General features: G+C 38.0%; 1 protein-coding gene across 1 annotated transcript; it reads left to right on the top strand.

The window, feature by feature from the left end:
* On the top strand, positions 1-22,260 carry tmem184a (transmembrane protein 184a). Its single transcript, XM_054607558.1, has 10 exons — positions 1-196; positions 355-403; positions 684-905; positions 4,986-5,151; positions 6,020-6,110; positions 7,771-7,846; positions 11,908-11,999; positions 13,408-13,577; positions 13,655-13,852; positions 16,524-22,260. Exons 3-10 carry the CDS (start codon positions 684-686, stop codon positions 16,751-16,753), a joined length of 1,245 nt encoding a protein of 414 aa, XP_054463533.1. The 5' UTR covers positions 1-196; positions 355-403; the 3' UTR covers positions 16,754-22,260.
* The last annotated feature ends 93 nt before the right edge of the window (positions 22,261-22,353 follow it).

Raw genomic sequence — 22,353 nt, 5'->3', positions numbered from 1 at the left:
AGTTCACCTGTGCCCAACCTGTTTATCTCCACTGCGCCTCCGACTCGTCACTTCAGGAACTATTTAAATCCTCGTCGTTTACACCGCAAATCAGTCTTTTCTACAGATTTCACACAGCAAACGCTCAGTTTTATTTGCTTTGAGTTTGTTTTCTGTTCGTGATTTAACTCGCAGAGTTTTGTGGACTTCGATCCAGGTAAGGCACCTGTTTCAAACAAGGAAGTCCAGTCTGGTTGAACCCGTCTTTGATAAAGTCGGCGGGGCGTCTGTGAATGGCAGCAAATTAGGTCGGTTGTCTATTCTAAAAGGAGTTTATTCCCCATGTTGATCCTATAATTGATTTGTGGACCGTAGCCTGCCATCTAAACGGGATAAAGCTGATTCCACCCTCCCCCGGGACAAGGTGAGCTGTTTGTTGACTGTAAAGAAGACATATCAAGGCGATGATCATTTAAACAACAGTAATGCAGTGTTTCACCTGCATCTAGTTTATTTTCCTAATTATTTCATTGTGTTAGTATAACAGCAATACAATCTAGGATTTGTTGTGTTCACAGAAATAATGAAATAATTGAGCATTATTCAGTCAAACCCACATGGGATATATTACTACATGTTACCTGTAAGTCTTACACTGACTAAGTGTGTGTTTCTGTTTTTTTTCCCCCCCGCTTCTTTTTCAGATGAACATTACTTTGAAGTCAATGGATCCATCAACCGAAAATAATTCTATTGTTCACCTGGCTGCACCAATCCTCCCAGACAAGTCCCACATCTCCAATATGACCATTATTCGAACAAGCAACGGGACAATCATCGAAGACCAGATGTTTTTAAACACGCTGGCTGCACAGGCCCTCTCGGGGATATTCGTCTGGACCGCCTTGCTCATAACATGCCACCAGGTGAGTTTGTGCCGTTTCACAAAAGTCACAGTCAAGAATATTTCTAAAGCTTGTAAGAAAATCCCTGCACCACATCACACTAGTGATTAAATAACCGACAGCCTCAAAGCATTGCACACTCACTGGTGTAAATGGAATCACAGATAGTTGCTGTGTGACACATTGCTCCTCCCTTGCCAGAGGACAGAAACAAATTCTTATATCCACAAAGGATTATTACCTAACACGCAGTGTTGTGAGTTCAGTGTTTCAGCTCGCACCGCTCATTTTCATACTCACCCTGGCACTTTGTCTTATCTAGTCATAAAGTATTCCCGACAGGTGTTGCTCTTTCTACTTTGTGCTTGCACTTCCTCACTGCATTGTGGAAATATTTTTGCTAGATTTTAAAGTTGACTATGAGATTAAAAATGGCAGTAAATGCTTTAGCTGATTTAAAGGACAATACGCAGCAAGCTCTCTGTATGTTGGGGGAAAGATCAGGGAGAATAAATGGCTTTGTGTGGGTGAGTTACCCACTGTGCGCAGATGATGGCTTATCATTACGGCTTCATCATTGGTAGAGAGCAGTAGGGTGCAGTGTATTATCAGCAGGGAAATCAATTGATATTGAGATAACATTTACAGCTTCTAAAGGCTGAGGGTGTTGTTTTCTTGCTCGCTTTGATTTTAATGGTGTGCAGCGGTTATAGTGCCCAGTTTTAGTCGATGATTGTATAACCCTTATATTGAGTATACATCCATCCAAGTCATACGCCTGGATCGTCTTTATGTCAACACATATACACTCATAACTGTCTGTGTTTTAGTGCGATTAATAAAAGAGTTGTTATTCTTTTGGTAACTTTTCTAAGCTATGTATCCTCACACAGCATCAACATGTTGCTTCCTGTGAGTACGAAAACAATCCGTGTTTAGGGATTTGTGGCTCAATATCCAGCAAATTGGTTTCTATCGTTTTTAATATAGTACTTGTTTGGCCAAACACTTGCCACAAGACATTTTAATTGAACAAATAAATAGCGAGCGTACTGCAGGGAGAATGGAGTTCGAGAAACGGATTCGCAACAGGCATCCCTTCGGTCACACGGGGAGAATAAAATGATCTGCAGGACTTGTGTTGCAATGCTGGTGGTGTTTCATCTGACTTGGCTCCAGAGGATTGCTATAGACTCCTAAACTCACATTCTGAATACTAAACATGGAAAGACAATGACCTTAGATCCCCTTTGCTGTAAAGCTGCCAATGCTTTTCGGGCTGGTTATCGTTGGAGTGTGGCTCATTTTTTTCTTGGTGGGCTTATTGGTCCCTTTGCAACTTGAAGCATTCGGGATTAAGAGCAGCGCACTACTCCTACCGTGCGCTGTATGGCTGAGTCATGTCTCCTACATTAAGTAAAAGTAAGTACAATCACTTCTGTTAGAGCTATATATGTGTTAAAAAATTGTGGTCCCTCTATCTCTGCTGTCAGGGCCGACGATGCAGAAATACATCTGAGCTTGGCTTGAATTATCCAGCATACTACTATGCATTACTGACAGGTCAGCTTTATGGAGTCAGGAAGGACAGAGTTGGCTTTTCTGGCTTTTTAGGCAAATGGAGGACATCAGTCTACAGTCTGCTTCACTTCACATGTAGAGATGGCCAAATGCATCACACCCACACCCTCACAGTAATCAGGCTTTAATGTGCAGCCTCTAATGGGCATTTAATCAAGCTGTATGCGTCGAGCAGAGTGAGACTCTGGAAGTTGTTTAGCTTGTTTCTACAAATGGAGGTTTTTAGAATTAAGAATGTTCACACCCACTGATGGTAGATTTTAAATTAAAGCAGCACGAACTAATTTCAAGATAGTATCATTCAGTAAGCGAGCTTAGGTTTGTGTTAAATTACTGTAGAGATGCAATTGTTAGTTGATTTTAAATGATTAATCAATTAGTGGATAGACTGAATTAATTGGCCACTGTTTTGATAAATGATTTTTTAAATGTAACATTTCAAGTAAAAAAAATCTCAAATGTGATGATTTGCTGCTTTTCTTTATGATTGTAATCTAAATATATATTATTTTTATTTTTTTATTTTTTTTTACTGTTGGTCAAACAAAATAAGCAATTTGAATCAAAGCCCGAGCTGATGTCTTCATATTTCTTGTTTTACCCTGCCAACAGTCCAAAACCTAAACATATTCAGTGTATAATAACTCAAGAGAAAGAAAGGCAGGAAATCATCAGGTTTGAGAAACCAGAGAATGTTGGGCACTTTTGCTTGAAAAAACAACTCGTATGATCAATCTATTATTAGAATAGGTTATTTTCTGTCAATAAACTAGACAATTTAATTGACTAATTGTTTCAGTAATCTGTTGATTTTCTGATGAGGTTACACATGGATATTGTCGTGATGCTGTGTTTGTTTTCTTTCCCTTTAGCGATTTATCAGTCATCAGTGTGAGCTTGATGTTTTTACTTGGATTTCCTCCTCATACTCAATTAGTTAACTAATGGGTTGTAAGCATCTTGGTTTGCTGGGAAATTTTAGTTGGTTAGTGTTTTTTTTTCAAATGGTTTCTTTATGAAGAATGAGTCATCAGTCATTATTAGAAAATGATTGCCAAGTCTGTGGCATCACAATAATATTCCCTAATACGTTTAGGTCTGTAATAAGCGCTGCTTTCTAGTCTGCAGAGGGACAATGATACTGCAGAACAATTTAACAGGTTTCCCTATTGAATATGCTAATTGTTTAGCTGAAGAGATCCTATGAGAATTAGTCAGATATGAATTCAGTTTTGGACGGATAAATTAGATTTACTATATTAAAGAGAATTGATGGATTTATATTTCAAATTGTTGTTGGATCTGAGGTGTAGTCGGGTTATAGCGGTTTCCCTTCAGCTTTATGTTGCAACAGCTTTGTTTTTGATTTGTTAACATTGGTGAGATTAGCCAACCTTTCGTCATCTGCCAGCATTACCTAAGAGGTGCAGTTTAACTGTAGCTACTTTAAAACATATCGCTCTCTACAGACATACAGAATGTTCAGTGCTATGGAGGAGTGTTTCAATCAGTTTCACCTTGAATATTTAAACATTCAAAGCACCAAAACATTTACCATCCCGGTGATCAGAATGTCTGGTTGTCATTGAATGCCTGTTACACATGAATATGTTTCCATTCTCATACCCTTCAATGATGGAGCAACGGCAACACCCCGTCCTTTTCTTATACACAACTCTCTCTGCGTTGCTGTTTGTAGGTGACCTGGAACTCGCAGACAGGTCTTCCAGCGCCTCATTTTATTTTTGCTCTCACCATACTATGATTTACTCACACAACAATTAGCTTGTTATGCTAAACTCACGGAAAAAAGGCAACGCTTTCCGATGCAACTCACGCACATTATGTGAATTATTCCACATTACGTATATACTGCGTGCACCGGACTGTGACGGTTCAGTACGAACACATTAATCGTTACTGCCCAACAAATAATTAAGCCTTATGTGTAATACTCAAGGTCACTAAAAAGAATGATAGTTAGATTGTCTGCCATATGCTGTGTGTATTCAAATAAATGTTGTCATTTGCACCATATCACCTTTTATGGAGGCCATATGGGGGGATTTGTAGGAGTTGTGTGTGTGTGTGTCTATATGTATACATATTTATGTGCGTGTATTTAAAAGGTAAAGGTTAAAACCTTTTCATCAGCTCAGAACTTTACTTTCCTGATTATATCGTCAGCTTCTGTAGGTGAAGTTATAGCTGTACAATATAAGGTGTGGCCACTAGGTTTAAAACTGGAATGTTTTGGGTGTGATTAAAATGGGAGTTGGGTGATCCCTCTTTATTTTAGTTAACCTCACTGCTGTGTTTCATATGGACAGATCTTAACATGCACAGAGCAGTCAGTACAGGCTACAGTATGCAATTGTCTGTTTTAATCTCATACATTATGATCAGAAATAAAGTTTCCTTGTTGTTTAATTCATAACTATATTAAATGAGTCTCATCAGGGTATTAGCATTTTTCTTGTTTACTAATGTTTTCATATTCTTTTTTTTATGTATTTTCAGATCTATACTCACCTTCGATCCTACACTGTCCCCAACGAGCAGCGCTACATCATCCGCATCCTGTTTATCGTGCCAGTTTATGCCTTTGATTCTTGGCTCAGCCTGCTCTTTATCAGCAACGACCAGTACTATGTCTACTTTGATTCTGTTCGAGACTGCTACGAAGGTAAGGGTCACAAGCCCTCCCCTTGACATTATCTGCCTGATAGCGTCCTCATATTTTACATGGCTACCAGGACAGAAAAGACAAGGAACCGACCAGACCAGTTTAACACTCCAGTCATTGTTCTCATGAAGATAGACCTCATTATTTGAGGTGTTGCGTTTCTAGGAGGAGTCGTTTTAGGAACATCTTTTTTGGTGCAATGGTTTAAAAACTAGAATGGTCAATGTTTTCAAATGTATTTTCTAATTCGTCAATGATTTTTCAATTTTTCCAATATTATATAAACGCTGTTCTGTACATTGTAGTTCAGTTGCCTTTGCGCATTGCAACTGTCATTGTGTATTTGTTTTGTACGATTTAAGACCAATGTAATTTGCCATTGGCAAAGGTGAATCATATGCAAAATGGATTACAAGTAATTCGAGAAAGGGGACAGTAGGAAATGCATTATTCAGGAGATTAGTTTCCAGTTTGCAGACCAATTTTGTGGCTGATTGATAAGTGCGGCGCATCAGAAAGCAGTAAGACTGGAATACCACCAGCGGCTGCGGCTAAAACATAATGAACCTTCTCTTGACTGGACACCATCTGCATTAGCTTAATTTAATCCCTCTTTAAATAGCAACAAAGGATTAGGAAGGGATTTCCAAGACACAGAACCCTTGGAAGCTTCTTAATGTAAGGACTGAAACATTTATTGTTCCAAAATGTAGGACTAATTATTTTTTATCATGTGGACGTTTTCTCCTCTCAAATGATTTGACCTTTTCAAATTAAGTTATACTTGAAGGTGACCAGATATTATTCACAGTTAAAACCATGCCATGACTCATGGGTTTAAGAAGTAACTCTTCTCTTTCTCTTACAGCGTTTGTCATTTACAACTTCCTGAGCCTGTCCTTTGAGTATCTGGGAGGAGAGAGTGGAATCATGTCAGAGATCCGAGGGAAGCCCATAGAGTGAGTTCTCTCGTCCAATTCATGTTTGATTTGGCACTGGCTTGAAGATTTTTTTTAAATACTTTTCAAATGATAAGTTGTCCGAAGTATAACCTTCATTTCAGCTCAACTAGGGCCACAGCGTAGCAGCTCTTTTGCAGGTTCTTAAGACAGTGGAGACACTAATGTTGAGCCCTGATAAATGGTGGCATCACTCAACACCGTCCACTGGGGAAAAGCCATAAATTCTTTGTCTTGTTTTAGTGAAAGATCACTGCACCGCCTTGCTGTAACACGCCCTTTAGGATTTCCATAGACATCGGATATTGTGGATAGTATTGTAGGGTGTTAAAATTCAAGTCAAGTATGTTTTAATCAGCAGCAATTCAGTTGAATATGTCATGATTGAATAATTAAACTCAATTAAGGGTGATATTCCTAAATACTACACCTCAGATGTACACAGGTTCTGTTTGAATTAACACAGAGAGCAAGAAATACTTTCACTCTGCAGGCAAATCCCAATTTGTTTCTCAAATTCAAGTTGACTGAATATCCACGCTCTAATTTGCAAGTGATCACGACACATTCAAGTGTTCGAGCATCAGTAACCTATCTACAATACACACCTTTTGGAAAATGCTTCTCATCACAAATAAAATACAAACAACAATACTGTAGAATAACAGAATCATTAAGAAACAAATGCCTTTTAATTAAACTGAAAGACACGTCTTGCAGCTCTATGTGGTCCATCTCAGCCAAGAACGGGGTTGACTGAGTATTTCTCAAGACTTGTCACGGATACGAACTGAGCCAGAGCCCTCTTTGTCATAACCTATGTGGGGCTCGGGACTTAAGGGCTGAGTAGAAACCTCTTGAGGCTGCATTACACAGAGACAGCAGCCTTAAAACGCGGCCATTTATGCTGCACACGAACTGAGAAGTTAAAGCACTTCTACGGTCACGGTGGTCCGGCGTACGCTGCAGGTTGAGTTTCTTATTACTCTCTGTTTCTCTCTCTATCTATTACTCGCTGAGAAAGACAAGGTGCGAGCTGTATTGTTGTCCGAGTTAAAACAGTAGACTTTTAGAGTCGAAGAGTTTATGTATAATTTGTCATAAAACGGGAGAATTGTGACGCGGTGAGGAAACCTGGAGAGGGCAAATAGTAACGCGAGTCTCCTAGAAGAATTTGGAGGGTTGGCAAGTTTAGTTTAGGATGAGTCTGAGTTTACACCTAATCCTCCTCTCTGCTTCTTCCAGAATCAGTCCGTCAGCAGAGTCTCTCTTTTTCACCAGTTTATTTATTCCAACTACCTCCTAAACACAAGACTGCTTACAGTAATTAAAAAATTAACAAAAAAGTGTTTCAAAAAATGTAAAAACTTATGCTGGAACAACAGCTTCTTCAGGAAAGACGTCTAACCTATTGTACAGTTCCTTAGTATCGACAGACCAGTCCAGTTTGTTGTTGATGCTGTTGTTTTTGTCTAAAACCATTCAGTTAATCTGCTGAGGACACTATAAGAACAAGCAGCCTTTAGATCCACACACAACGCCTTGAGCTACTGTACACCATGTACAGTAGCTCAAGGCGTTGTGTGAGGCAGTGGATGTCTTGTTCTATGGATGTTTCAGTGTTGACTCAACAGCTCATCATTTCCTGTTGTCTTCACAGGTCAAGTTGTCTGTATGGTACTTGCTGTCTCGGTGGAATGAGCTACTCCATCGGCTTCTTAAGATTCTGCAAACAGGTGAGCCTCAATCATCCCCTCATCTCTGCACAAGAGATGCATCTTTTGACCACAGAAATAAATTTACACCCACTGAAAATAAGAATCAAGTTGTCTTGGGGAAAAAAACACAAAGATACTGTGCTGTAAACTACCATTCTGCCCAGATCTCCAGACTGCTTAAAAATGACAGCTTTTATTGGCTGTGTGCTTTTCAGAGGATAACATCCACTGGTTTAAATTGAGGCCAGGTGAAAGAGACTTGATAATAAACACTGGGAGATGATGTGAGCTGTCAGCGCCGCGCTGCCTCCCAGATTCTTGGGATGCTGCACATGCTCCCAGACCAACTGAGAGTTATGTCTTCAAAACAAAATATACTGGTGGAATGAAACATATATATTTTTTTTCTTTATAAGCGGCAAGTGATAAACACTCAGTGTGGCTCCACAGGATTCTTATGTGAAGTGTTTTTAAAAAGAAAACACGGCAAGTTTTCTCTAGTGGCATATCTGACACAAATCGTAGTTAAAGGACATTTTTTGTGAGAGGACAATTAAATATCGGCACAATAATTAATAATTTTTTAAAAGAGCATTATACATTGTAGCATAAAACCCTCATCGGTTTTGTTGGAGTTTGCTGGGTGTCAATGCAGGGGAAGTGTTGCCCTCAAGGAAGGGCTTGGCAATGATTTATTTTGTTCTTAAAAAAAGGTCAACCTCATTAACATTCATGAACAGAAAATTTCAGTAATCAATATATTGAGCGCTTCAGATAGGTAAATGCTGTTTTGCAGGTCGACTCCCAGGAAGTGATTGACTAAATTGATTTAAAGTAGTGATAAACTGCTGTCTGACTTATTTATCTGTTCTTATAACTGCAGAACTCAATTATATTGATCACATAGTCTTTTCACTTGGATAAAAAGCATCAGGGTGTTCGTCTTTAAAAGAAAACTTCAAGGTGAAACATCTCTACAGCTCATCAAAGCCAAATACTAAAACTAGTGGACAGGACCCTGGCAGAGCACAAGATCTGAAGGTCCTCGATCCATTTTCGAGGTTGTGGGGTCGGGTTAAAACATAGAAATTCTTTGCACATCTTGCTTCACTGTTTGATTAGATGAGGGGTTAATAAATGAATCACTAATATGGAAAATCGGCCTGGAGTAATTGTGGTTCTGAGAGATAAGGTTAGAGGATAAGCTGCTGTTTAATCTGAAGCTTTTTTTTTTTTTACGATTCAGTTTAAGTCCTTTATCATATTGTAGGACACTTGAGGGTCTTATTTTCTTAAAAACTGTGCAAAAGCCAAATCCTGTTTCCCAGGGAAAGCGGTTGATGTGTTGAGAGTGCAAAACATAAAGGTTCATTGTGACTGCTTTCGTGCTACTCCTGGCTTTACAACAGCACAAGACCCTTAACACTGTATACTTTTAGAGTTGTTTTTTGTGATAGTTTTGTCTTTAATTTATTTTCCCCAATTCGCTTTCCCCACACTTTAGCCGTCTGAAAAATGCAAAGGATTTGATTTAAATCCCACTTGTTGCACACAGTACAGATGCTAAAGGCGCTCTAATTTCTGTTTCACTGGGACTTTAAAGGGAAGAACAGCAGCCAGAATGCACAAACTGTTGATGTAAAAAATGTAACAAATTTATTGATATCAGATAGAGGTTTTATCAGAGAGTTACCTTGCAGAATTAAACATGCAAGAGCTGACAGCAGCATAGAGACTGGGTTAAGAGTGTGAGGAATACAATAAAGACATTGACTTTGTGGTCAGATACATACATTTGTTAATTAAACTGTTCAATCAATTTAGAAAAATCAGCTTTGAGTGTCTGTATTGTAATGCAAAATCTACAAAGTAGAGGGGTGTTGCTGTTCAATAGGACTCAGGAGAGTTTCAAAAGCAGTTCTGTCGATAGTTTCCACAACTGAATTTTTGCAGTTAACTCTGATGTGGTAAAAATTCAAACGGAAAGAAAAATGCTTTGGGTCATTTCAAGCTGTGAATTCTCTAAGAAATGATTTAGTATTGTAATGGAAAATGCCGGCAGGCTGCTTACAAAATAAAAGTAAAATGTGGTGAATATAACAGATGTGCATGTCATTCTAAATTCACAAAACCCCTTTGATGCAGTAGAGCTATTATTAATTACGTAGTATAAGTATATATAATTAATGAACATATTGTTTTATCTTACATTTGTTTACACTGACTGACACTCACATGTAGCTTAGAATTAAAGAATATTACTAGATTTGTATAGAGTCTCTTCAGTTATCAACTAAATTAATTTGAAGCAGAAACGGTGGTTGACTTTTAATCTGCTAGTATTATGAACATGCATTGTGTTTGGAATATTAAGTATGTCAGGAAGTGTCGTGCAAAATGATTTGCTTTGAAGCTTTTAGTACTGACAGTTTTTGCTTTCCCTATCCCTGTTCTAGTGCCAGCCTGTCACTTAGTATTCCCAAAGCAAATCAGTTATCTAAATGATTATTGATGTCATTTTGTCAAGCCCACGACCGACTTACACTGGCCGTACAAAAAGCCTCCCTCCGGCTAATCAAGTCAAACACTCCAGGTCTGTTGCTTTCAAGTGCTGCAACGGGGATGGAAGTTTGGAGCAACCTCTGTCAAAAATTGGTTGGTTCCGGCTTCAATACACCACACAGTGGACACCTGTCCCCCAGTCTTATTTTGCATGCAGGTCTACATTCCCTTGCAAAACATCCACCCTATACACATCAGCATAAAGACGTACGTATTAGATGGTTTGCTTTCCAGAACGAAAACTTTAACAACAGATGTATTCAATGTATTTATTGCCTTATTAATTAAGGTAATTGAAGTCTTTTAATTAATGTAGTAGTTTAAGGACATTTTAGGAAATATGCTTATTCGCCTACTTGCTGGTAATTAGATGAAAATATTGATACCACTCTCATATGTGTCCTTGAAGTATACAGCGAAAGCCAGCAGCCAGTTATTATTAGTAGTATTTTTTATTTAATCTTTCTTTAATAAGTCGGCCTCATTGAGATTAAAATCTCTTTTCCAAGAGGGACATTCAAAAGAACACATTAAGCAAAACATTAACAACACAACTACATAATAAGCAAGGAATTAAAAACTGTAACAAGAATCATGTAAAACATCAGTTAATAAAGCTTCAAAATCTCCCAGGGGAATGCAAGACTCTGTTTAAAAGATGCTGAGAACCTGAAACCAGTTCTGCCAACATTAGTGCATACATTACGTTTGGTTAAGTAGTAACTGGATCGTGTAATGTATTTATCTGAATTTAATGAGTAAAGAGCTGGGATAAAGTTTGGAAGCTTTAACAGTAGAGCTTTATGAATGATAACTTGAAATGGTTATTTCCTCTTGACTGTAAGGACGTCCTCCCGAGCGCGTGATGCAGAGAACAATAATGACACGGAAATGTGTCATTCATGATAAAGCGTAATAAACCATGATACAGAGGACTTAACAGCTGAAGTGTTGATTGGGCAGCATGACAAAACAAAATGTTTGTGCTAAATTAGCTTAGCACAAAGACTGGAAACAGGGGGAAACGACTGGCCTGGTACCGTCCGAAATCCACCTTCAAGCGCCTCTACAGCTGTGGCTCAGGAGGTGGTGGCGGATTGACCTTTAACTTTAAGGTTGGTATTTTGATCCCCGGGTCCTTCTGTCCGCGTGAAGAGTCTGTTCGTAAGACACTGAACCCCAAGTTGATTCCAAGGCGCTTTAAAGCCTACCAAGGCTCCTAAATCTGAAGCTTAAATATGACTTTTTATTGGCCAAAAAACCCATCCGACATATAAACACCCATAAAACAGCAAATAGTATTTTTTACACTTTGGTTTTTATACGGATTAAACGAACAAGATATAACCTTTTTATAAGTGAGTTTGCTTGTTGTCAGTGAGCAGTTGCAGATCTTTTTCAGGTTATAAGATGTATAAACTTATTCTGACGTTCTCCTTCATCCTTCATCTTCCTCTTCCTTCATGGTGTCCATGCTTGTTTGGGTGTCTCTCTCTGAATTGTAATGTGTTCTCCAGGCGACTCTCCAGTTCTGCGTTGTCAAACCCATCATGGCAGTCATCACCATCGTCCTGCAGGCCTTTGGCAAATATCATGATGGAGACTTTAAGTGAGCAGCACCTCTCTTTCCATTTCATTCTTTATGTATCTTACACATTCCATGTCATTGCCAGCAGGCTTGTTTACTGTTTATGCACACATGGAAATAATTTGCAAAATGGAGATAATTATATCACCTCTTCACAGTTGGCACGGTGAAGATGTTTTAGAATTGAAGGGTTTCATTTCAGGCAGAAAGTGCTGGGATCAAACTTTCCTGTGGGAGTCTGCAGGTACTTTACTGCAGGTTTTCCAAGTTGTGTCAGCCATAATCACATCTTTCTGGCTGTTGTGGTATTAAGAGTAATCCAAGGGTTTTTGATATATGGATGAAATAAACTATTTCTTTATAAGTTTTCCCCAGATGTAGTAAGTGTCCTGAAATGAAGACACTTCATTCTTATTGTGTGTTGCACTCAGTAAAGAACAATATTATAAGGGAAGATGTATTGTTCTATTTCCTGCTTTTACTTTGAATGTGAGACAAAGACGGAGGCAATTTGCAGACTGACAAACTTAATTTTTGTGTATTTGCAGTCGTACCAGATATTGCTATAAGGCTGCCTAAATAATATGAAGAGGGTACATCAATACAATTGTCTTTATGTGTGATCAAAAGCGATAAAATCTGTAGCCCATAAACTGCTTGACTTATTTTCAGGTGCTCTTCGCCGCCTCTCGGCTCAATGTCTCTTTTTGAAGATTCAGCTGTGAAAACACTTGTTTCTAAACTACACGGAAGAAGCGCAGAGTTCAACAAGGGCTTGCGACAGACGTTTCCAATCAGCTTTATATCATTACCCTCTTACTGTCGAGCTAAAAGATAGACATGATTGAATTCTTCCTGCTTATTTCTCCATATACTTCAAAAGCAAAATTAGCAGGCAGAAGGAACTTGTCTTTTTTCATGTCTTTCTTTAAGCCCTGTTGCAATACCATGATGATTCACTGATTGTTTACTTATACGCTTTCAGCCAACCATGCACTCTATGGATAGGAGTAATTAGTGTAGTCACAGCTGAGGCCTCAGAGAAGCTCTCTGGAATGCAAAGAGGGTAGAAAGACAGTCTGACAACGGAATATAGACAAGTCTGCCTGTTTCTCAAATACATCCTGAAATATGAAGGAAGAGTACAAACAGGCTTCATTAACTGCTTAAAAAAGGAGGATAAAAGGGCTGTACATCCATCTGCTCTAACAATATGGCTAATAATGTCATCAAATTTAAGCTGCCAGTCTTTCTCATTAAGCCCAAAGTAATAAATACATTTAAAAAAATGAATAAATTGTAGCTGTCAAAAGAATTTGGGAAGTTGCTGTAAGCTGGCTTGTCATATGATCACAGAAGGAAACATTTCACAGTTGTAAATGTACCAAATTTGTACTTATGTGGCTTCCCTCTCTCTGTTTCTGTGCAGCATAAATGGAGGATACCTATACATCAGCATCATCTACAACTTCTCAGTCAGCCTGGCTCTCTACGCTCTCTTCCTCTTCTTCTTCGCAACAAGTGACCTGCTCAGGCCGTACGGACCAGTGCTGAAATTCCTCACAATCAAATCTGTCATCTTCTTATCGTTCTGGCAAGGTTAGTTCATTTATTCACTTTCTCTGTATCGATACATAAAAGTATAAATTGCCGATTCAAAACTTGCTGCTTTGTAGGAATGGTCCTCGCCATCCTGGAGCGCTGCGGTGTCATACCCAACGCGCTGTTCATCGATGGACAAGAGGTCGGCGCCGGCACCGTCGCAGCGGGCTGGCAGAACTTTATCATCTGCATCGAAATGTTCTTTGCTGCTATTGCCCTCCGATACGCCTTCACCTGCACCGTCTACCAGGAGAAAAATAATGATGTGCCAGGTAAGAGCTGCAGTCTGTACTTCATCACCTCTTGTGCTTCCCTTCTCCACCACGGAATAATGACTGACACAGGCTTGAAAGTGTTGGCAACAGTAATTGCATTCCTCTGTGCCTTTGGAAGCCAGTTGGTCCAGTTGGACTGACAAGTTAGATTTGACGTTCAAGCACTCTATTTTTACTGATACACCAGCTGGAATGTCCACATGGTTCCAATTTTGTACTTGAATGAAATGTAGTGCTGTTGTGATCAGTGCGTCGGTCAGGTTGGAAGTCGGCAGGCGGTTTCATCAGCCAATCACATTGCAGCAATATTCTCTTAGATTTTTTTAATATTTTCTACAAATTATCTGTTGACAGAAAAATTAAGAGAAGTCAACCCCTAATTCAACAAACGTTCTTAACCATCCAAATCTGCTCGTACCCAGGTGTGCTGAATGAGGAACCAATTTGATAATTCATTGGGGGAGGTGTGGCCGTTTATTATCAGCTTAAGTAATGCCCCTAAACACTATATTGGTGCACACGTTGTTTTGTGTGCAAATACTCTGGCACAATCCCAAGAATTGGAGGGATGCCACTAAAACAAAAGGCTGGAAGAAGAAGAACTTTAGCTTGAGCCTACTGGTGTTACAGGAGATTCAAAAAGCATTGAAGATCAGTATGTAAGCCTTTCAGAAACTTAATGTTGATTATATATGATATTCATACATTTTTAATGTTCGTCAAATTTAAAACCTGCTCTTGACCACACATAACATTTTCTATTAGAGCAAAACTAAGAAGACATTGGTGAATCTCAGAAATCAGTGAGTGCTAACAAAATAAGAACAAATTGTGGATACGAACAAAAAAAAAAGTTATTTGTTCTTATAGAGCTTCCTATGGAGGCCCTTTGTTACTCGTGGTTCAGCTGACAGTTGCCAGTAAAACAATGTAGAGGAAGATGAATAAGGATTGAAACGCCACAGAACAGTAACAGAACAGAGAGGGAGCTGCACCCCTTTGACGACAGTGCTGCTTGAAAGTAAAAGACAAATGGAAGACATGAGAAAAGCCTTCTGCAGTGATATCAATCATTTTGCCTGTTTTCCTGCTATAGGAAACCCTGTGTTGCCTTGAGCTGCTTAACATGCAGAAATACTGAAGGTGATGATGAAAACTGAACAATTTCTGTATCTACCTTTTTTATGACTTCATTTTTTTTAATCAAAATGAATATCAAAGGAGGCAATGGGATAAAAAGCATTGGTTAAAGTATAATAATGATGGTTCTCCAAAGTGTTTGACAGCTGATTATATCATTTATTTTGTTGATATTTAGTTTATTGCTTCAGCCATCCGGTCATCCATAGCAAATTAACTTCTTGACCCTACCATTAACACTGTAGTTTAGCTGGTGCACACCCACCTTCAGGTGTTGATGTGTGTGACTGCAGATATTGCCACACCTCAAGGTTTACCCTTCATCTGCTTCACCCCTTTCTCCTTACTGCCGTAGTGGACCGGCAGTAAGGAGAAACTCAGCAGACCATATCTAACTTCCCTGGACACCCACCCACTCCACCTTGCCCTTCTCTTTTCCACCTTCATAAGACGATCCAGACAGCACTGCCAGTGACCCTGAAAGAGAAGGCTGTGGATGTCTGCCTACTTTTTTTTTTTTTTTTTTTTTTTTTTCTTGAATACCCTTTTAGTTCTGGGCAAATTCAACCTGACTCCCAGCTGGGGGCTAAGGGATCAGTGAGAACGATGCCTGTGACTGAATTGTGTTCGGTCCATTTATAAACTGCAGCTAGTGGGAAAAGTCATGATGAAAGAAAGATATCAAGCCTAAATATTAGTATTATTATTTTAACCAATCAAATATTACTGCTATAAAGAACCACAGTTAAAGTAACAATTAAACAAAAAGACAATTAATTAATTTGACAACATTAAGTCATTTATCCAGCAAAAATGCAAAAACATTTGTTGTTCTTGCTTCTGGAATATTTGGAATTGCTATATTATATACTATATACTACTATATTATTTTTTTGGTAAATAAAATGGATAAATTAAATGAAAATAAGAATTTTTTGTTAGTTAGTTGTGTACAATTAATAACAGCATTTTTTCATAACAAGCTTCTTGTGGTCTTTAAGAAATTATATTTAATTCTGTACAGAAACAATATTTTTAACATAGTGTTCTTAATTTTCTTTGTTTAATACTTCCTTATTTGAATTGAGATGGTCAGATTAATAACTTTGAATCAAGATTTTAAAGAAATAGTTACAGATTCTGGGAAACGGGCGAATTCGCTGTCTTGCCGAAGATCAAATTAGATGAGAAATAGGCTGCCACCTTCATTTCTCTATTAAAAATATGTAGCTTAGCTTAGCATGAAGACTGGAAATAAAGTGGAACAGCTAGCATAGCTCTGTTTTTTTTTTTAATCAACACCTCTAAATCAGCACTTCTAAAACTCTCCAATTAACACATTATATCGTATTTCGATTGTAGTTTGTTTAAAAACAAAAACGAAAATTCTGAGTTTTACATAAGGTGTAGGCTGAGCAATTTCTTGGCCGGGAACAGTTGTTCTTTTAAAACTGTAACATCGCAGTCAGTGCATGATTATCTAATCAATCATCTCCTAACCTCACTTGTTCCCATGTTGTTCCTACAGAAAACACCCCTCCTATGCACAGCATCTCCAGCGGTCTGAAGGAGACCATGAACCCCGGAGACATGGTCCAGGATGCGATCCACAACTTCTCCCCAGCCTACCAGCAGTACACCCAGCAGTCCACACAGGAGGTGGTCCAGCCCAGCACTAACGGAAAAGTGGCCGCAGGCAACAAGAGCTCCCGCAAGTCTGACAAAATCATGCTGATCACCTCTGATGATGAGTTATAGGCATTTTTTCTTGCAAGATCCAGGTGTTTGGGTCCTTGCCGCCCCTTTCTCTGACCCCCTGGGGAAACAGCTGTATTGCACATTGCACAGAGCTGGATTGAATCCAGGTGTTTAATTTTTATTATCCCAGTATTTAATATGGACTGCTTGCTTCTGTCCTGTTCTAATTAATAATTTAAGCACCAAGAAGAGGATAAAATTAATAGTAATTTTTAAAATTGATAGCTCAATGACCAGTGAACTGACCTGTCTTCACCTCGGTAGTAATAATCTCAGGAAAATGACATGTCACCTTCACGGTATTGGAGACATCTGGAGCTGTGCATTTTTTTTTTTTTTTTTTTTTTTTTAAATCAAGCTGCTGGATGTTCAACAGCGTCCCTGATCCTGATTCTGTTTCTTTCATTGTGTCAGTGCTCTTTCTCTGGCCGTCTGAAGTGCGTTCCCTCTGATTCATGTCAGTTTCAAAGAGGAAATGATTAATATGTGACTCCAGGAGCGAAGCAGGGAAGCCAGCGATGGCTGGGAATGACACTTTATGGACCGTCTCTCGCATCTGCTTGTTTGAAGAATTTGCTGAGCATTCCTCTGCATGGTTTCCTGACAAATGGAAAGATTTGTTCGGAGACGCATTCGTTTTGGAGCAGGCACTTCAAACTGCAGACGGTAGCACTTCGCAATCCTTTGTATTTACCGTAGCGTGGACAAATTGGATAAACCTGTCTCCTCCAAAGTGGGAGTTGTATTCATCTCATTCATTTTCCCAGCATGTTAAAGAGTTTAATTCAGTGCAACTAGACAGCCGTTCAACTGACGCTAACAATTAGTCTTTTGTAGCTTCTGCACTATTGTACATGCGTTTGGCAGAATCTTTTTTGTTTGACGTGTTCACATCACTATTCATGTTATAATTCCATGTTCCAGGGATTATGAAATATACACAGAATTTGATTGCTGTAAATTGTGGTAATTAATGTTCTGTTCTGTTTATGTAAAAAGATAACTCTGTTTGGATTATGAATTTTGAATATTTTAATGTAATTAATGTGTGTAGTTCCTGCATATTCAGAAAAAAACTAATTCTGTGTGGAGGAAAAGTAATGCAGCAAATCTGTGTGGGTTGAGAGAATTTCTAGTTTCTTCTCCCACTTAGTTTTTCTATAGAAATGTTATCTGTATTTATGTCACATGGGAGACATCTAGCTTTTCTAGGACATTATTGGAGACCACTTTTGTTTATGGAGTCAGGTTGTTTTAATTTTCATACCTTCTTGTGCCAATTATGTATGCATTTCTGGTAAAGCAGAAATCAATTGACTTGGGTACAAAGATATAATTGACTTATGTGTCTTAGTCCTGTTTTTGTTTGTGTAACTTGAACTGAGTAATTCTGCACTTCTCATGAGGAAAAAAAGCTTTATTTGAAGGTACAAAAACAGACACAGCAGACTCATTTATATGAATAATTTACCATACTTTAAATCAGCGCAGAAACAAATACAGACTTTATTTGTACATGAGGGTAGTTCATTGAAAAAACATGTAAATAAATGAATGTAAAATAAAAATAATTTAGGTGTTTTTTTTTAATAAAATTACACAATTCAATGAAATAAATATAAAATATATATGAGCAGAGTAATAACTTTGTTATGGGTACATACTCGGGTAATGCTGCCTTATTACTGTCCTCGTTTGGCCTCAACATGTTTTAAACTAAAACAAGGAAATCCATTAACATCTGAAATACAAATTTAACATAGAAACCGCTTATGTTAAACTAACATGTTTTTTCACCCACAACCCTATTATCCATATACATGCTTTTATTATGGAGCTTCTTCTGAATGTATAGGTAAAACATCTTCAATCTAGAGTACTACAACTGACTTTCTACATGTCTAAAGTTAAATACTGTAGCTTGTTGGACTGGCAAAGCTTGTGTGTGACAGCTTATTTAATCAAAGACATGTTTTCAGGACAATTTTTTTTTTCAATTAACACCTTGAATACATAGACAAGATGCACAAGAAACCTAATTTCCATACATACATTTGCATTGTTATGGTTCATAAAAGTGTAAAATAACCACTGATATCTTTAAACAGTTTCATTACAGCTCCTTGGTATTCTATAACAAGCTGCAGTCGCTTCAACTGTATGAAGAAAGACGCATCCATGGCAGGTAATGTTCTACATCTTCTCACCCATATACTTTGTCTACATCTTTGTACTACGCTCACTAAAATTATTTACAGTTCTGCTTTTATTTTAGCAAAAAAGTGGCTTGTAGAAAATGTAAATTATTAAAATAATTGCTTGTGTTAAGCTAGCCTAAGAGCAATAAGTATCTGAGAGCTTGAATAGACCTGTGCTGGGTCACACTGGATGAAGGGTTAACAACAAAGAACTTAATTCACCTGGAGAGAGGTTTTGTCTTTTTATCATGGCACAGTACAGAAATGTATAATTCTAACTGTTTTTATTTAAAATTTTAAGATTTAAGAAAAAATGTGCTCAAATTAAACAATGCCTCATTTTACAGCATTATGTTTTGAAACTTTACCACAAGAGGTCACTGTAACGCTGGTCACAAAACAAGTCAATTTACCCACGTAAATTGACTTGTTTAAACATGTCATTTGTAATTTTATATACTGTATATATATGCTTCTCAATCTTGACACAAAGAAGTCTTGGTGGACAATCTTTAGCAGCTTTGGAATTATTTTCCGGTAAGGCTTGTGAGAGGTTACAAGAGCGTTACCATCATCATCATTTGAAACTGTCAACTAAATCAATTGGCATTTTCAGAATATAGAATATAGAGTACATTGTCCTTATTGTCAGAACAACAGACTAGGCTTACATGCAGGTTCCAAAATATTTATTTATTTTTCTCTGAACAAATATTCCAATGAGGCCCAACTGAGAATTGAACATTTGGTCAATACTGGGTACCAATCTGCTCTTGTGTTGAATTATGTATAATTTATTCAAATGTTTGAGGTCATTGATTTGCGTAAGTAATACATTTCCAGCTAAATTATCCAGAAATTGTGTAGAATTTGTTGCCTTTAAAATTCCTTTTGCATAGATAATTTGATTTCGAACCTCACATTACTACATTTTACTTAGTATTGTTTATAACAGTATACTTACAGATTTAGAAGTTATGAAGTAAAATTACTTTACCAACAATGAGAACTTGCAGTCAGAATGTAATTTCCCCATTTTTAAACAGTTCATTCTTGATTTATCTTGACAGATAATTAGCTGCAGTCTGTATGTAACTCTAGTCACAGTCTGTACTTTGACAACCAGACAAATAGAATTTAATGTTCTGAAAATAGTTTTCTCTTTGTAAATGTGAATAAAACTTTTTCAGAAAAAGGTCAGCATCAACGTAGATTGACTGATTAAGAATGATTACATAATCACACCACTCCCAGGATAGTTGAAGACATAAATATAGAAAAATCTGTAATATATATATATATGTATATATTTATACTGTATATGCATACAAAACTAAGTGTCAGAAAAAGAACATAGGATGTTTCAACATAGAAACCAAGTGAAAATAAAAAAAGTAAGAACACAGCATTGCCCCTGCTTAAAAATCACAGCAGGTTGTACAGCAGCAAAGTTCCCCGTACTGTTCATTGCAGCTATGGAACAGGGGAAAAACTCATGTCCTCTTAGCCAAGAGAAAATCCTGACATGAACAATCTCTATTGACTTCACTCCAAATTAGGAATGGAACCTCAGTAAGAACGGCTTGATTTCAAGTGAATTTCATATTTAGATAAATCTCAAAACGTACAACAGGAGGAAGGTGTTTACTGCATTTAGTTGTCGTGACACCACTGTTTCTAGAGATGGGCGTCAGGAGTTCTCTTGCAGAAGAGTGTGTCAAAAGCAAGGTTAATGGCTACTGTTTCAGAGTGACCAACACCAGCAGCAGCACTTCTCGTGACCCAGAAGTAGGAATGATTTCTATTTGGACGGAGTTCTCAATGTAAAGTGACAACGGAGGCAATGGGAGCTTTATTATTTTGCTAGTCTGTAATATACAGGAAGTGAGTTAAATTGCATTTCACTTTTAAGGACCACTCATATTATCACTATATCCAATATGGATTACCTACCAAAGAGTGGCGTTTAAAGGAAAGAGGCAAAACAGAATCCAGTAAGTGCTGTGGCATACGTATCGGAGAGGTCATGAGGCTTGACCTTGCAGTAGGTGGTCACACCACCTTTTAATCATCATGCAATTAAGCCCAGCTGACTTGAGAAATGCAAAAATGGCTTCTATCGGCCATCTCTAATTCTAGGAATCAGTTGCCCTATAAATCGTTTTCTTTTATACTGCATCTTAACAGTTCCTTTTTAAGTGCTCTAAAATGATAGAAGCTGGGCAATGTGAAATCTTCTGAATCCGAACAAATGCTCATTAATCTTTTCCTAATCCTACATTGTACGCTTCCCAAATCTGCCTTTATAATCAAACAGTATTTCCTATTTGTAGACAACAAGTATTCACCTCTTTTTTGCATTTAAAAAAATATTCGAGCAGAAGTCAAAGGGCCACAAAGATACCAACAGAATCACTTTCAGCACCTGTCCAACCACCTCCGATGTCTTAAACCACATAGCTAACTGTACACTTTTCAGCCCCTCTGACAAATCCAACAATTTCTCAAGCGTTGCATTGCGTTGAATGAGCTCTAACGAAGGTACGGTATCAGATATGCCTCTTCAGAAGCTGAGTTACCTGATGAGGACACCCTCTAGATGTGAGACCTTTTTTTTTAATTCTTGTTTTTTGTTAATGCAGTTGCCAATAGAAGACACAAAAAGAAAAATGGCACAAATGGCCATCTTTTATGATATTCCACAAGTCCAGCAAAGGCTTGCGTAAAAAAATTGGCCGTGAAACTTTTCAAACGCGTTACTTCAAAACTCCTAAAATAGGCCGAGACAGACGACAGAAATATAAACAACAGCACATCACGAGTAGAGGCCTTTAGTTGAACGTTGGTCAGTCATCAAAATGCACAATGCAGTGCTCTCCAAAACGGACCACAGAGAGCTTAGTGTGGGCAGGTTTGAAGTCCAAATCAAACACTACAACAAGTGATTTTACTGCTTAGCATCGTCCAACAGAGAAGAGGAGCTAATCAGTGAAAACATCTGTTGTGTTTGGCTGTCTCTTAAAATGCAACTGGTCGGAGACTGCTGGCAACTGTAGCTACAAAGAGGTGTCCAACTGACCTCGAAGCTGGAACAATAAATCCTCTTTGTGTTGAACTACATGTAAATATTCAATACAAATCTATATTGATCACTTATAGATCGTTTTAAGGCAACTGCTTCAAAGGCTCGATTTACAATGACCCCTTGTACATAGAGAAAAATGTAATTTGGCATAGGCTTTACTGTCACATACGTGCTACTAAACTTCTAAAGTTTTATGCTTAATAGCAGTTCTGAGCCAATGCTGCCACCTTAAGGCATGTTGTCTACGTTTTCACACTAGTAAAAAAGCAAATCTCTGCTAACAGTCATGTAGGATGGGGTCACAGAGGCCCAGTACC

The sequence above is a fragment of the Anoplopoma fimbria genome, chromosome 11, assembly GCF_027596085.1.
Source record: "Anoplopoma fimbria isolate UVic2021 breed Golden Eagle Sablefish chromosome 11, Afim_UVic_2022, whole genome shotgun sequence".
Classification (NCBI taxonomy): Eukaryota; Metazoa; Chordata; class Actinopteri; order Perciformes; family Anoplopomatidae; genus Anoplopoma; species Anoplopoma fimbria.
Note: the sequence above shows the minus strand (reverse complement) of the source record. Positions and strands in the feature narration are given on the sequence as shown.

Coding starts and splice junctions, on each gene's coding strand:
- tmem184a (XM_054607558.1), top strand. CDS start 684: ATGAACATTACTTTGAAGTCAATGGATCCATCAACCGAAAATAATTCT. Junction 6,111..7,770: donor ATCCGAGGGAAGCCCATAGA/GTGAGTTCTCTC, acceptor TTGTCTTCACAG/GTCAAGTTGTCTGTATGGTA. Junction 13,853..16,523: donor GAAAAATAATGATGTGCCAG/GTAAGAGCTGCA, acceptor TTGTTCCTACAG/AAAACACCCCTCCTATGCAC.